Source organism: Taudactylus pleione, unplaced genomic scaffold, assembly GCF_031769625.1.
Source record: "Taudactylus pleione unplaced genomic scaffold, aTauple2 ptg000381l, whole genome shotgun sequence".
Taxonomy (NCBI): Eukaryota; Metazoa; Chordata; class Amphibia; order Anura; family Myobatrachidae; genus Taudactylus; species Taudactylus pleione.
The window spans coordinates 2,521,221-2,539,009 of record NW_028284782.1 but is presented as its reverse complement, the minus strand read 5'-3'; the positions used below and the strand labels follow the sequence as shown (position 1 = coordinate 2,539,009).

The 17,789-nt window shown below is 42.3% G+C and overlaps 1 protein-coding gene across 2 annotated transcripts in view; it reads right to left on the bottom strand.

Annotated features, from left to right (window-relative positions):
* The window catches only part of LOC148507817 (uncharacterized), a 103,495-nt gene that overhangs the window by 74,397 nt on the left and 11,309 nt on the right, over positions 1 to 17,789 (bottom strand). For both annotated transcript variants that reach the window (XM_088445483.1, XM_088445484.1), the window contains exons 2-3: positions 11,917 to 12,379; positions 1,214 to 1,275 (exon numbers count right to left, since the gene is read on the bottom strand). In XM_088445483.1, coding sequence (XP_088301609.1) covers positions 1,214 to 1,275; positions 11,917 to 12,321 — 467 coding nt within the window. In that variant the 5' untranslated portion in view covers positions 12,322 to 12,379. The remainder of the gene's footprint in view (positions 1 to 1,213; positions 1,276 to 11,916; positions 12,380 to 17,789) is intronic.

The following is a 17,789-nucleotide window of genomic DNA, read 5'->3' as shown; positions in this document are numbered from 1 at the left end:
GCAGCCAGTATTGCTGTGGAGCGTCCTGGTTGCTGGTGCTGGTGCAACCCCTCCAGCACGACATCATGCCCTCAGGGGGGCGGGGCCGGCACAGGGAGCATTGTCACCCTGTTACAGCGCTGTTTTGTTTGTTTACTTTATATGTCTCTAGTTTTTTGTATGTAATGTATTACCAACTGTCAGGTGCTGTGCAACATTGTGGCAAATTACAAATTAACAACAATAATAATTGTTACAAATTTTATATTCGTTTTAACACATCAAAAATGTATCAACTATGTATAGAAATGTCTTTATTTTTCCAATGTATAACTGCCACAATTTCCTCCACTTTCCAATATAGAATCATAAGACTGACATACACTTCAATGGAGCAAACTGCAACAAGCCACAGTTCAGAAACTACACTTGTACAACTGCCTGGAGCGTCCTGGTTGCTGGTGGTGGTTCAACCCCCTCCAGCACAACATCATGCCTTGAACGCAAGATCAATTAACCATGTTTATTTTAAGACACCCATCAACAACCATTTTTTTTAAAGGCAATGCCGTTTCCAGGTGCTAAAAAAATACATGAAAACCACATTGGTGCGAACAAGCCCCTAAACTCTCACCATTATGTGAAGGACACTTTGAAGAAAACTTTGAGCCTATTTCTGAATAAAATTGTAATGGCCTTGATAATTAGCAACCCTTCTTACAGAATATCACAGTGATTGTTTTATTTACAGGGCCATTTACCACTGGGGAGACTCTGGTCCCTGCCAAGCTACTGTGCATCCCTCTCCATATAAAATTGTGATACTGTAGCTAGCCTATAGGCTACAATTGTTAATGACATATAAGAAAGGGGGCCAAGCTCTGACATCTAAAAGGGGCCAAGCTCTGACATCTAAAAGGGGGCCAAGCTAAACTTTTAGGAGCATGGCAAATTTGGGAATTTTGCAGTCCCCATAGAAACCTACAGTATATGGATTATTTTGCGATTGATGACAGAGGGATCCTCCAGTCTTAATACATACAGTAGGTGGGATACTTAATTAGAAACTAAATTAATGTGTTTTTTTAAACTGCAATTTTGGAAGGATGTTCCACCAAAACTCATCTTTGTCACACAATGTGGGAGTATATTAATTTTTACCTATATAGGGAAATATAAAAATATTGTTTTGTGAAATGATTTTAAATTACATTTTAAAATGGTTTATTCTTACCTTTTACACTGTTTAAGGAAGATGCCAATATTCATGTTTTTCCTTGAATCAAGCAAAAAGACCTGCAAAGTAAATGATCAAACATAAAAGAGATATTCCAATACAAAGATGTCACACCTGCACAACCTGCCTGTAGCATCCATCCCGCTAGTCAAGTACCAGCCTGTCTGCAACATCTTCATGTACTAACCTGTTTTCTAATAACTCCCTTTTCATAATATCTTTTCATGCCAAGAACAACATTGTGAATTATTGTTCGGCAAACTTGTGAGCATCAAAACCCTCTTCATTGTGAGACAAATTTCAATACTATCCTGAATAATAGAGTAAATAAGGAACCTCCTGAATCTGTGGCTGGGATAACACGCCATCTGCGCAGTCACAGAGCAGTACATCCCTAAAGTAATATAACAGCCTGTTACCACATCGCTGCTACCAAGACTTCTTAATATTTTAACTTGGGTTCTTCAATGTACTATTTCCTTTATGCAAAACGTTTATAAATTGGACATAATGAGCCTGATTCCAAGGCGCGCACAATCCACACAAATTGCCGATATTCACGTAGTTGAGAGATTTTTTACAATTGCGCATGCTCAAACATTTCTGAAAATCTTTATGGCGCATACGTTACACAGAGCGTACGCACAAAGGGTCTGTTGCAATTGATTCAGTCAGTATTAGAAATGTGGCGGAAAAGTGGTGGGAGTTCCTGGTCGGTGACTGGGAGGTGGCTACTAGTGCACGCAGAAATGGGCCGTTCAGTGGGCGTAGTATTGGAGTGTTGTGGGCATGTCAATACAAACGCACAGCCGCGGGTATAGCAGGCCGGAGTCAGACGTAGTAACTATTCCTGCCATAGACCAGGTGCAAGTTTCCATGGTGCGACTAATGGTGGCATATAAGGACGCAAAAAAGTTGGTATTACAATGTGCACGGGTGGAAAAAGTGGGCGTCTTAGTCTTTGCACATTTGGCCACATGAATGTACGTCAGGGAAGGAGTTTGCAGCCCATTTTTTTTTGTTATAGTAAGCCATGTGTACAACATTGCTGCAGTATGTGTTGGCTGTGTATGTGATGTACTGTGATATATGTGTTACTGCTACCTGTTGCACCTATATACAACTAAACATAACAACACGACTGTGTACTTTCCACTAATAACTTGGTTAAGAACAAGGAATAATCTTACTTCAGCATGAAAGAATGTGGCAAATATGGGCAGAGGATGTGACACATGTGCCATAATGAAATGTTTCATATAGTGCATTGCAGAGTGCATTTATGGGATTGGGGTGTATTTACTAAAACCTCTTGCAACATAATATAATTACAAAAGAAGACCCTTGGATGAATGGATTGCGGTTATACTAGACTGGGTAATTAGACTTGGTTAGGAGCATGCTTAGGCGGCTTGTGGCTCACTAACTGTTACTAAATGATGTGTGTATTTCTGCACTTTTATATTCCAATAAAAACATTCACATGGGTCTGGATAATGGTCACCGTTGTCTGCATTCTTGTGTGGGAAAATGTGAATCGGATTTCAGTCATTATGAGCCATCTCTGTGGGATGGTCACGACCTCATTCAAGGCAGTTTTCTGTGAATAGGCCAAAATTGGGTTAGGCACCCCCCCAGGAGAGGTTTAAAATAGGAGGGGGCTCGTGTGCGGCCTCTGTGCGGGCTCCCTCCTCTCCAGCAGCACAGGTGACTCTGGCTTTGTGCCAGCATCTACTGTGCATGCACAGGTCTCCGGGAATATGGCGCCCATGCTTTGTTCCAGGAGACGTCTCTAGTGTGCAAATCTCTGGGAAAATTGCCACCTTGCCACTTTCTCAGTGATTTCTGTCTGCAGGTAAGACGGTAAGTTTAATTAAATGGGTGCAGGGTGTGCGGTGTGGGTCACACACCCAGCACCCATTATAGATGCACAAGTGGCTTCTAATTGGCTGATTGTGGATTTACCACTGAAGTTAAAACTGATACCTCGATTATTCCTATTTCCTACAGGAGAAGAAAGTATATTATTGCTGTTTTATAGAGTGATTTATTTAAATACATCATAGCACATGCGTTTTTACCTATCATAACAAATATTAAAAATATTCTTGTGCTTATAAGCTGGTTGGGTGATAGTGTATTTGAAGAATGCCAGTGCATATGCTACTGGTGAAGAACTGAATGCATCTTCAGATGCGTCCAACTGTGCATATGGGCGTAGATACACTATAATCCAACTCAGCATGATCCCCTTATTGTCTACCTTTCATCCCAACTCTCAGTAATATTCTTAGTAGTAGTACTATTAGTATTTATTGTATAGCATCAATAGTTTGTGCAGCACTGTACAGGCAATATCTGTCATTCATATCAATCATATCACCCCCTTGGAGTTTACAGTGTAATTACCTAAAATACAAGTGCAACATACACCATACATCTCAAACCTCATCTCCTTACATACTCCCTCCCGCCCTCTCCGCTCGCCCAGTAACCATCGCCTCTCCTCAACGCTGGTTACCACATCTCACTACCCAGTACAAATTTCTCCCATGCTGCCCCTCACCACTGGAACGATCTCCCTCATTCTCAGGCTATCCCCCAGCCTGCGCAGCTTCAAATGAATGCTGAAAACCCACCTGTTCAGGAAAGCATATCCTTCCTCCACTTTGACCATGTCACCTCGTACCTTATCTCACTCCCCTGCCTCCTCCGACTCTCTCTTTCTAGCTCCCCTCTCACTGGCTCACTCCCTGTGTTATCCTGCTGTCTCTCCTTCCCTTTATATTGTAAGCTCATCTGAGAAGGTACCTCCTACCTAGTGGACCACCTACCTACTTCTCTTGCACACTTGCTCCATTCTACACCACCTCCTTGGGCTCTGTGACCTTGTACTCCACTCCTTCGCTGTTTTCACAACACATTTAACGGCTTGTTATGCCCTTTCTAAGGGGTACATATTTCATTGTGTGCTGAAAATTCCCTTTCTCCCCCTACCTCCGTAGCTGTGCTGAGAGCTGCAGTGTTATGTCTTACTGTAGCGTACTGTTTACTGTTCTGTACTGTTTTACTGTGTACATACTGTTTTACCATCTACAGTCTTATTGTATGAATGGCTTTTTGTATCCTCTCTGTAGGGCGCTGAAGGCCTCATGTGGCGCCCTATAGTCAAAATGTAATAATAATAGGATAAATTTTGTCAGAATCCAGTTAACCTAACGGTATGTTTTTGGGAGGAAACAGGTGCACCCGGAGGAAGCCCACACAAACACAGGGAGAACACACAAACTCCACAGGAAATAAAGTTATGACCTAAGTGCCGTGAGGCAGTAATGATAACCACTAAGCCACTGTACTGCTCAAAAATGAACAATTAAGTTAAAGTACATTGTCCAAAGCTAACCTGACAGTCCACTAAATTTATTTAAAAAATATTACATCCCTATTTCAAACAGAGCACTGAAGCTCCTCCCATGTTTTTAGGAAAATGCCCTATTGGCAGGGGCATAACTACCATAGGTGCAGGGGATGCAGCCGCTATGGGGACCACATCTGGGGGCATCTTCCCTGCTAAGATTCCATGTGTTAAATATATAAGTTTCTTCATTGGGACCTTACAAACAGTTGCTACTCGTCCCACAAACTAGTTACGCCCTTGCCTAATGGGATCTGATACAGATGAGAATGCAGTCATTTCAGTTACTGTCTATGCCCGTACATATACTGTATATGGATCAACCCATACACACAGTACATTTCTTCAAAGCAAGTCTGTGCAGCTGCCAATCACTCAGTATCTGCTGCGTTAGAGAAGCTCCTTTCTCCTAATATTATAAACGTTCGGAGGAGGAGTGATCGAGAATTGGGGGAGAAGTTAACGAAAATGTGAGACTTCTTCAAGTAAGGGCAAAACATTTATTCATATTATTCAGCTTAGTAATAAACAGCCTTTCCTATATATTAATGTGAAATAGTGACTTAGGGCCTGATTCAGACCCACTCGCGAGCGGCTGTCCGCTCGCAAGTGGGTCGATGTTATGGACTGAGCATGCGCACGACGGAGGGAGCTCCGTCGTGCGCATGCGCCAGATGCGACGAGCGAAGGAAAGTCCTTCGCTCGTTGTGTCCGATCAAAGGGGGCGTGCTGTCAATGTTGATTGACAGCACGCCCCCTTTGGTGGGCGTGCCGGGGGCGTGCCTCCCTGACGGGGGCGTTCCCACGGGAACGCCTCCCGTCAAAAGCCGGCCCACTGACATCACTAGTGATGTCAGTGGGAGTGATTTTGGCTCTGATAGAGCCAAAATCACTCCGGAGCTTGCGGTTGACAACCTCAACCGCAGGCTCCGGCTCGCAAATTCGATGGTCGCGATGGTCTCGACCATCGCGACCATCACAATGCACGCTCGTATAGCCTGTGGGTGGTGACCCACAGCTATACGAGCGTCCAGGAGGACGCTCCATGAAAATGGAGCCCGGCCCTCATTCAGAGCGTGCGCTCTGCTCAGAGCGTACGGCTCTGAATGAGGGCCTTAATTTGTTACAATACTTTACCCCCTACTAGAGTAGTTAATAATTTTTGTTGTAGTTCTACATTATCAAGGGCAGAACACTGCATTGTCAGGCACTACATCAAACTATGGGGGAAGTCCAGGTGATGCACTCCAGCCTTCTGTGTTCTCCTGAAAAAGGTAAGACGACATTGGCAGGATCCTCTCCCCTCTTGGTCCTGTAGCTGCAGCATCTCTTACATTGACTGTATAAGGAATAATGAAGCCACTTTTTATTATATTAATGCTGCCAACTCTCCAGGAACGTACAGGAGGAGATGTAGTCAATTAGTTTGCTGGGTACACACTGACCGATATATTGGCAGATCAATTGATCGGCCAATATATCGTGCCCTTGTCGGCCAGTGTGTACAGACGATATGTGTGTGAACGATGTTGTTCACAGACATATCGCATTGGCTGTGCTGCACAGCTGATGTACAGATATGTCTGCAGACATATCTGTCCATCGGCAAGTGTGTACGAGCGATCAGCCGATCGCCCGTACACAGGGGCGCTGAGAGGGGGGAGAGCCGCGAGAGGGTACTAATTACCCGGGTCCGGCACCGCTCTCCATCCCTCTTGGGTCACAGCAGCCCAGCATATGCTGCTGTGTGCTGGGCTGCACTGGGAGACTGTCCGAGGCAGCTAAAGCAGCAGCCAGAGAGTCTCCTATGCCAAAGGGGGGGAGCGATCACGCTGATCGCGCCCCCTATTGGCTGTGCACTGGGCTGAGGGGCACACAGCGCCCTGTCCCCAGCGCGCAGCACCGCGACTGGGTTTTACCCCCGAAGGGGACGTGGTCACAAGTTCCACGATTAGACCACACCCCCTACCCGCCCCCAGGCCGGCCCGACTCGCTGCAATGTGGAGATGATGGTCGTTCAGTGTGTATGAATGACCATCATCTGCAGATATATCGCTATAGTGTGTACCCACCTTTAGACAGTCAAAACTTAGACACCAAAATATTGACTGTCATAATGTAGACATGGTCAAAAACTAGACAACCAAATGGTCGACATGGATATAAGTTTGACAGGGTCAAAAGGTTCACAGGTAAAATGTAGACAGTTAAAATGTCAACACTGAAAAAAATGTCCACTATCAAATTGACAGCCAAACTGTAGACTGTAGAGGGCCTGATTCAGCTTTGGAAATTGAGTAAGATGGAGCAAGTAACTGAGGGCCTGATTCAGAGCCGGACACTCTGACAGAGAGCTCGCTCTGAATCAGGGCCGGCCTTCTTGTTTTTTAGAGCGGCCTCCTGGCCGCTCGCATAACTGTGGGTGACCACCCACAGCTATAGCGAGCGGCCAGGAAGATGGTCACGATGGTCAAGACCATCACGACCATCGGGCTTGCGACGAGACCCTTGTGGTAGGGCCTCGTTGCCGTAAGCCCCAGAGAGATTTCGGCTCTAACAGAGCCGAAATCTCTCCCACTTACATCACTCGTGATGTCAGTGGGACCGCCCCAAATGGAGGCGTTCACATGGGAACGCCTCCATTTGGGCAGCCACTCCCCCCGGCCCGCCCACCAAAGGGGGCGTGCTGTCACTCAACATTGACAGCACGCCCCCTTTGGTACGAGACCCGGAGCGATGGTTTGCCCGTCGCTATCCGGGTCTCGCGCATGTGCACGACGGAGCCGGGTCCATCGTGCGCATGCGCACTGGGCCACCATCGACCCGCTTGCGAGTGCATAGCGCTCGCAAGCGGGTCTGAATCAGGCCCTGAGCACCTTGGTGAAACCATGCTGCACTGCAGGTGGGGCAGATTTAAAATGTGCAGAGAGATTTAGATTTGGGATGGGTGTGTCCAAACTGAAATCTAAATTGCAATATAATAATAAAGCTGTGCAGTATTTGTGGGCTTCATGCAAAAGCAGCCAGTATTTACCCTACATGCAATTTTTTGTAAAGTATTTGCACCCCTTGCATTGCAACATGGTTTGTCCAGGTGCACAATTACTTGCCTTATCTTACTCTGGGCCTGATTCAGCAAGGAATGCACGGATGCAGATGCAGACAATCGGCCGATGTTCTCTGTCTACGCATGCGTCTGGGTCGCAGTGCGCATGCACGAACCGCTCACTGCATCCGCAAAAGCGAGTACAGTGACTACTCAGACCCAGGGAAAAGTGATTGACAGGAAGTGTCGTTTGTGGGTGGATACGGGGAGTGGTCGGCTGAACGCAGGCGTGCCTGTGCGTTCGCACCCCGTTACAGGGGCATGCATAAATTAGCCACTGAGATGCCGGACGCAGCCTGGCGTCTCTCTGTGTGCAGGAAGTCTCTCAACTCCTGCTGCAAGGGTTAGGTCTACCTTTAGTCTGTGTGCAGATCCGATGTTACTCGATGTTCCTGATGTTTTCTCAGCCTTGCGCATCAGTATGGATGTTAGCGGAGGGTAAAGGGGGCGGCATTATGTAGTGCTCGGTGTCTGCATCTTTGTGCTGCGATTGCCGTGCATATGCAGTCATTAGCATATTCTCGCAGCGGCCACCTGCGTCTGCATCCGTGCGTTCTTTGTTGAATCAGGCCCTCTATTCCCTAAAGCTGAATCAGGCCCACAGTCCAAATTTAGACAGTTAAAAATCTAGTTACAGTCAGAATGTAGACATCTAAAATATAGACAAAGAAAAAGGACGACAACCAAAACTTAGATGGTCATAATGTCGACAGTAATAATAATAAAACGCAGCCCCCATTAAAAGCCACCTGCGTCCCAGGCGCAATTAAATGCTGATGTCTGAGACGTCTGAGAGAGACGCCATTTTAAACACTGCTAGGAGCAGCAAAAGTGTTACATTTCAAGGAAAAAATGCATAACCAGATCCCAAATCCATAACCAGCACCAGACCTCTCAGCCTGGGCTGATTTGGGAAAATTGGGGAAAAAAAGTCATGGGATCCCCCGATTATCCTATAGTCAGACAGACTGAACCAGCCAGGGGGCTGATGCTATAGCGGGGAGACACACAGTGTGGGGTACCACCGCCATAACATACTGGTCACCCCAAAGCTGGAATTCCTCGTAAAGTGGGGACCCAAAAATAAAATGGGGTTCCCACTCCCAACTAACTACCAATTTGTCTACATGTTGGCTGTCGTAATTTTGATCCTGTCAACATTTCAACCTGTCTAAATATTAATTGTCTACATTATGCCCATGTCTAAATTATGTTCCTGTCGAATATTTTGACTGTCTACATATAGTCCATATCTACATTTTGGTTGTCTACATATTGTACTTGCCGACATTTTGTTGTTTTGAATGTCTAAAGTTTGACTTTCTAAGTATTGTACCCAACACGTCTGGAAGAGTTTCAAATTTAAGGGTGCTCTTCTGGCCTCTTGACAGATTTGGCCAGCCCCCTGCATACCGCCCACGTCTCGACTGAAGTGGGCGGTCCAGGGGATGGATGACATGATTTGCACTTATTTGCACTTTGAACAACCTAGTGTGGGGCCATGATGTCGCAATTGCCCCCCATACACACACTCATTGGACCTGGCAACACCCTCTGGGACACTACCCGAGGGGATTCTACAATGTTGGCAAGTATATTTATATTACACTAGGGCAGATATGGCATATTGGGGCAGATGTATGAAGCTCTGGAAAGTGATAAAGTGCAGAGTGATAAACGACCAACCAATCAGCTCACAACTGTCATGTTACAGGCTGTGTTTGAAAAATAAGAGGTGGGAGCGGATTGGTTGGTCATTTATCACTCTGCACTTTATCACTTTCCACAGCTTCATACATCTGCCCCATTCTACACTGCGCAGGTTCTCTAATTTACTTTTTAAGCCCTCTATTGGGAGAAAGCATTTATGAAAATCATATATGTCACAGGATTCTCTTGGTTGGACAAATTATAATTTTATGTATTCAAAATTATATATTTTCTGATACCATTTAAAAGACCACTACAAAAATTGTAAGTGACCTTTCTATAAAAGTGCTGCAGAAAACATTCATAATTATAATTGCAGACATTTTGGTATCTTAAAAGATTTGAGGATATAGGATAATGTTTTTTTTAATAGGTATGGTCTTTTTTTCTTGATGTACATCAAACATCTTTTCATTGACTATTGACAGACACCAGTACATCTACAGATGAATCTTCATACACTGTTGCTCAAGTCGCACCAAATGGCGCATCTCGGTGCGCTATGTCCCAGATGACCCAGCCCCACCAAGTGTCTTTCTCGCTAAAAATGTGCATCTTGATTGCATAAATAAAACAACTGGGAGCAACAAAACTACATTGCAAGCTTGCACTGATTTAATTTAATGTGCAACATTTGTACATCTATGTGCGACTGGGGGTTAAATTTACCAAGCTGCCGATTTCTATTCAATGTCATCCGAGATCAAGCTCGGATGACATTGTTCGTATTCAAGTGTTTCATTTTTCGAACTGGTTACTGCATTTACTAAGCTGCCGAGTTGCTGTCATTCGTGTTGTTCAATGGTGTATTCATTCGATATCATACATATTATTAATTTGTATTTAGCATTCGATTTTGACTAACTCGAACGAACAGATGCACAGACGAATCAAAGAGATCCGTGAAGCATGCATCTGTGTGTCAAAAAATAAACACAGATGTACGGACGGAGCAGTGAGATCCATCTGTGATTCTGTGTTAAAAAATTAAAACCTGTGTAACAATAAAAAAAAATGGCCCCCTCCCCAAAAGAACAACCAGCACCGGGCTTTGGAGACCCAGTACTGGTTTGTCTCCAGTATTTTGGCAACCAGGGCTGGTCCTGAATAGCCTGGTGCTGGTTGTTCTTTTGGGGGGGGGGGGGGGCACGCCATTTTTTTTTATTGTTACACATGTTCTTATTTTTGAAACACAGAAGCACAGATGGATCTCACTGACCCTTCCGTGCATCCGTGTCTGCCATCACACCCTTTTATTAGCCACAGAATTGAGTTGTCCATGATGGTTAATGTTGAGATGTGAAATTCGAATTGAAAAAGGTGTTCTACTTGAGATTTCTATTTGGCCTCTTTTGCGACCGAGTTGCACTATATTTCGCCCGTTATAACAAATAAAAAATCCTTAGTAAATTTCAAGGTCCTATTGATGTCTATGACAAACGGCTGGACCAATGGTGTATGCGTCCGAAAACATGTTACCGTCCAAGTTTCAGGTGTTCTCGGATGATTTTTCAGTTTTGAATGGAGCTAAGTCAGCAGAGTTTAGCCGTGAGCCCCACCTACCTTCTGCATGCACAGAAGACATCACCCGAGAGATAGCACCACCGGCAGATTACACAAGGATGGACACACAGTGTACAATGCACAGTGGGGTCTGTTCTGGGTGCAAGGTATACAGTACAGGGCCTTCCTTGACCCAAGAGCACATGTGAACTGAACACCATGCACTCATTATAAATACACCACTGCCATATGTTGTGGTATCCCAGCGGCATGAGTATCAAGCAACAGACCTGTTATTGATATGTGTGTTCCCAAAGCAACTCTGATACAGAGAAACTATTATATCAAAATAGGATCATTGTTGGGCATGTTGAAAAATGTGACCAAATTATGTCCGATATCGGCCTTTATGAGTTATATCGATTTTGGCTATTATCTTCTAACAAAACCAACTCCACTACTATATATTTGTGACTGTTGTATAACGTGACTTTTAGGCTTAGTTGCCAGAAATATCTGGGCAGGTGGGAATGCTGAACATGATCTCAACTTTCAACAGCTGTAAAAATTCACACCCTGTAGCCACAAAACTGCATAAACCCTCTAAAACAGTGCCATCATGGCAGTACTGAAAGTTATAATGCATCATAAAAGCACAAAATGCTATGTTTTTAGAATTGTGCTGTGTAATAGTAAAGGAAATATTCAGGATGATATCAGTGGACATCTTAATTAAGCAACAATAGATTAATGCACACAGGTTAGTATCGATTTGACACCATTATCTATTATTAAGCAAATATAGATGATAGATAGATAGATAGATAGATAGATAGATAGATAGATAGATAGATAGATAGATAAAAAGAGAGATAGATAAATAGAGCGATAGATAGATAGATATATTAGATTAAGATAGATAGATAGATAGATAGATAGAGATTGGGCTTTGCTCACCATTATTACCTTATTCATATGGGCATCTCCTAATGAAATGGACCTACGCGGACTACATTGTCTTTGCTGGACTTCTTCCCGCTTTCCAAATAGCTCCTCCATTGTTATAGTGTCAATCTGCAGATCTCCCTGCGATGTTTCCGAACTCCACAGACTGAATCGACCCTTAACTTTCTCTGGTGGAATAGCCTCCCAGTTAAAGTTCCTCAAGCGTGATCGCTGCTTTGGGTTACATTTTTGCAGCAGACCACTAGGGGGTTCAGAGTGTGATATGACTGGAGGGGGTGGAGGTGGAGGTGTTGGAATTTCAGAAGAACTGAATTTCTCTGAAGTGGCAAAGTCATTGTACTGGACAGGAGACTGGTCACATACACTGTTGCTGTCTTTTGATCCCATGTTCATGTTGATAAGCATTTCATGGAGGGTCCTGGAAGTCTCCTCCTGTCTTCAGGATTATGATCAGGATTGGAACCTACAGGATAGAAATAACCAGCAAAGTCTGAGTAGAGGTTTCACATGGCTCATTGAGCATAGGCACGCGTGAGATCCCTGAACAGCTGTCAGAACAAGAGATAAACCACAGGAATTCCAGCATTGACAAATGAAAATGCATTTAGTTGAAATATAAATGATTTACTGGATGTCTACACCTGACAGGCTAATTGGGTATTGAATGATATTGTAAAAAGAGAGTGCCATCACCAAACACCCAACAGCCATGCCCATGAATACCTTCATTTTACAGATCTATGTAACTACAGCATGCCCACTTCTTCCCCACATATCTGACTCTAGAACTGCTCACCTCTCTAATCTCTATTTACCTGCCCATTTATGAGTTACAGAAGCCATCACATAAATGCAGCAAGAGTGTTCATATTCTGAATGCTCTATGCCATCAGGACAATAGTGAAGTCCTCCATGCAATGGCCTTATAGATTATGGACAATAGTGAAGTCCTCCATGCAATGGCCTTATAGTTTATGGACAATAGTGAAGTCCTCCATGCAATGGCCTTATAGATTATGGAATAAATACAATTGGCAAAACCATGTTACACCACAGGAGGGGTCTGAGGAAAACAAAAATGTAAAAGTGAATAAAAGGAGAACAAAGCGCATGTGTTGGATACAGAGCCGTAACTAGACTTTTTGGTGCCCTGTGCCAGAGAGAGCATTGGCGCCCCCCTCCCCCCCCATTTTTTAAATAGGGACATAAGATAGTGCACCTGAAAAAGGGCCATGGCCTCACGGGGAAGGGCCAGGGAAGAGATAGGGGTACTCCTAGGGCAGCTAGGAGATGCTGGGGATAAAAGAAGAGGAAGCTACAAGTGAGAATGATAATAAACAGGAAAATTGACAAGCCAAACAGCACCACCTGCCCTGCAGTATCCTGTGCCATGGCACTGGTTGCACTACCCTAGTTATGGCCTTGCCCCTTACACATTATGCCACACAGTAATGCCCCTTACACATTATGCCACACAGTAATGCCCCTTACACATTATGCCACACAGTAATGCCCCTTGCACATTATGTCACACAGTGGTGTCCCCTGAACATTATGTCACACGGTAATGCCCCTTACAGATTATGCCACACAGTAATGCCTCTTACACATTATGTCACACAGTAGTGTCCCCTGCACATTATGTCACACAGTAATGACCATTACACATTATGCTACACACTAATGCCTCTAGGCATCTAGAGACTCTAGGTACCACTGACAATTATAATAATACCTGTATTAGGAATAAATATGAATTTTACTATAAAACACTACTCCTGCTGCTAGATCATGATCAATCTGTTGCTGCTGAGCAAATACTGCCTAAGCCTGATCTAGCAGCAGAACTACTGTTTTTTTTTAATTGTTCTATATTGATTTGATTCATTGATTTTTTTCTCCCCCCTCCCCTCCATGGCAAGTTCTAACTGGTGAATACTTGCCTGCCTTTAACGATTCATAGGGTGAGTCATGACAGTGTCAGCACTCACCACACAGCATCCAATCTGTGAGCTCAGCCTTGCTGTCTCTCTCACACACAGACACACTAGTGACAGAGTGCCCTGTTGCCCCCACCATCCAATGGGTTGTGGCTCCTCAATCAGTTATTCAGCAGTTCACTGTGGGAGAGATGTCATGACGTCTCTCCCTACTCTCTGTGCATGGTGCTGAGCAGTGGGGCGGAGCTCCAAGAGCATTGCAGCGGGGGCCCAGCAGATAGAGATTGCGGTGGCCAGTTCCGCCCCAGAGCATCCTGCGCTCTGTGCGGTGGCACCACCCTAGTTATGGCCCTGGTTGGATATAGACAGGGATAGATAAACTGAAGGATGAAAAGGGGCAAAGGCAGTTTATGCATACTTTTAACTGAAAAAAATGTACTTTTATTATTCTCAGTCAGTAGTGATATGAACAAATATTAATATAGATGTGTAGTCGCTATTTCTATATAAGTGGCCTTTGCCTTAAGTGTCCCCATTGCCACCTGTTCTACCACTCTCCTTTATAACGTAATCTCTCACTAGCAGGGCCCTCCCTCCTGTTGTTTCATCCCTACTCCCTTTAGCTCACATAATGTTGCCAAACTAAATAAATACACTTGTAATTATGTATATATAAATTTGCTGATTACCCTGTAATTTTGTAAGCATGTTTACCCTATTTGTATCTCTGCTCTGTTCAGTGCTGCAGAACTTTGTGGCACCCTATAAACAAATAAATAACTAAATAATAATAATGGCTCATTCATTTATCTTTTCTTATTCATGTCCAGCATATATGCATAGCTCTATATTTAATATCTGTAGCTATTTGTGGGATGGTACAGTACCTTCCTGAATGAGCTTCAGCACTGATCTTTTGATTAGCAAATAATATTTACCTCTATTATTAGTGCACATCTGGTAAATTATATTACATTGCCTGGCTATAAATTTTCTTTTTTTTTCTCATTCTGAAGTTTAAAATGTGCAGACAGATTTAGAGTTGGGAGGAAGACGTTTCAGTTCAACTCTAAATCACAGTGCATAAATAAAACTGCCCAGCATTTGTGTGCTACATGCAAAAGGCGGCAGTATTTGCCCTGCATGACAGAAAATATGCATTTGAACTCCTGATGTAATTTTTAATTTTTCCAGGTGCACATTTGCACCATAAAGCTGTATTTTCTCCTAACTTTTATATCTTATGTTCATTTGTTTTGTAGAATTTTATTTATAATTTTTTTGTACTTTTACATTCTGCACCGTAAAAAATATGAAATGAAACAAAGCAGCTGATAATAACATGACTGTATATCCAAATGTTTACAGTGTCACTGTATTACACACTGCCATGACCCTTTGCTAGATACTTCTAAGAAAAACAGGACTTTCAGGATTTAGACATACAGTATAATGTCACCTATCTGTGTAATTGTCTGGTAGTCAGCCACTTCATTTCATACTTTTACATATTAATAATAGTTTTTTTCCCTAATAGTGACATTGCTCAGAGACAGGTTGAACCTATCAGACTGAGAAACAAGCCAAATCTGTCAATACATGCTGGAAGTTATAGTTCTTCCTGCAATGCTATGGTTGACAAGGCAAGGTAAGTCTCACCAACCTGCAGTTCCACAACATCTAACACAGTTACATCAGTTATAAAATGAAAATTAAAAACTGCTCCATTGAGTTCACTATTACAAAAATTCTAATACAATTCTAAAAGTTAAGAACAAGGCAAAACAAACCATCTAGTGGGACAATATCTATGTAGCCTCATAGGAGGTAACATTCCTTCATCATCCCAACATGAAAGTTGGATAGAATTTCATGGTTCAATCATTCACTTATACCCCTTTCACTCGTGAACATGCATCGACCCACGTTTTTGCTATGTATGAATGCTAACGACCCTGGTTGAAATTCTGGGTCCACAACCCTGCTCTATACCAGGGTTGGGGACTGAGACTCTGGAAATTCACTGGTTGATAGAATGTAAGCTCTTATGAGCAGGGCCCTCTACCTTCTTGTGCTTCTCCTTACTTTACTTTAATCTACTTCTTACTCCCCACTAGGGCACCTAACACTTGGCTATTTAAGCTCTGCTCTTTATGTGGGTATGGTCGCTCATGAAGCAATGTATATTATCCATGTCCTTGTCCTGCATTGTATTGTATTGTACTTTAAGTCTATGGTCACCTATTTGTTTATATACTTTGGAAGGCGCTGTGGAACACTTGTGGCGCCATATAAATAAATGATAATAATAATAATAATAAACCCATGTATTTTCTAAGTTGACGGCCTGAAAGAGGTATTAGTGTCCTTTATTAATGTTAATACAGGTACCATTTCTTGTAAGAAAGGTGTCCTATCAATGTCTACATTCTGTTAGTGAATTAACCATCACCACCTCATGCAGTAAGGCTTCCACAATTTAACTACCCTTACAGTAAATAACCCCTTCCTATGTTAATTGTGAAACTGTATATACTTCCAGTCATATTTGATGACTCTTTGTCTTCTGTATGGGCCCTGGAATATAAATTTGTAGAACCACCAGTTGCCTTTGCTGGTTAATCAAGCAGAGCTATTGTACTACTGCTCTTCTGGCATGTAACTTTTTCCGTTGTGATCACTAGTCAACTGCAATACCACAGAATTATTGGCATGTGACAGTACATCACAAGCACCTTTGTAAATAACCAGAAATACTTCTAAGTAGTGTATATACCGCATAATAAATAAATGATTACTCAATTTTCATAACTTGAGCTGAATATACATTTATTACTAAAATCAATTATTTAATTCAGCACATCCTTATTTCAGATAGCCAATAAGCAGGATATCAGGAGAGAACATAATCACAATGAGAAATGAAACAGGGTGGCATATAGATAGCATAACTAGTCTGCACTGAAAAACACAAATATGTGGAATATGTTTTAATCTAGTCCCAATATAACCATTATTAGTTCATCAAGAGAAACCCCATCCACTAATTTGGACTATCACGAAAAATAATGTCATTTTAGTAAACAGAGAAATGGATTACATTGTGCTGGGAGCAGCAGCCTTCCTCTATTTTATTACAGGTCATTCATTTTATATCTCAGTGCTTGTGGTATATCAACTGCACCAAGTAACTGTCACTAATTCATATCCATGTAAACAATATAAACCAGAGATGCATCTATGTACTTTCTCAAAGTATAACTTGGATAGGGAAATGGATTTCGGGAGAAGGAAATAACATTCCCTATCATAGCATACATTATTTTTTCATTGTAAAAAAATCACACTAGAATGAAAAGAACGTTTTAGATATTAATATTATCATTATTATTATTATTATTATTATTATTAATAATAATAATAATAATAATAATAATAATAATAGCTTTAAAAAAAGTTACCCTCTTGGAATTGTATTCTTTAGTTTACCATTGTTTTGTCGTTCATGCAAGTACACTAGGATAGTTTATATAAATAGTAGTAGTAGTAGTATATATATATATATATATATATATATTTATATATATATATATATATATATATATATATATATATATATATATAACAACAACCAGTCTCCTGATATCAAAACAGACAGATACGATTAATGAATACATCTGGCTGGAAACGTATGTGAGTGCCGTCTCTTTTACCCAAACTTGCAGCAACACTGACATACTGACCACTTGTTGCTGAGGCACATATATATATATATATATATATATATATATATATATATAGCAGCTGTCACATCCACTATAACCGATACATTACAGTTATATTCATGGATCTTCCCTGGCTGAATTGGAAAATAAATAAATATAGTTATCCCAGGTCTCCCAATGATCATAGTGCCTGGTCTGTAAATGTACC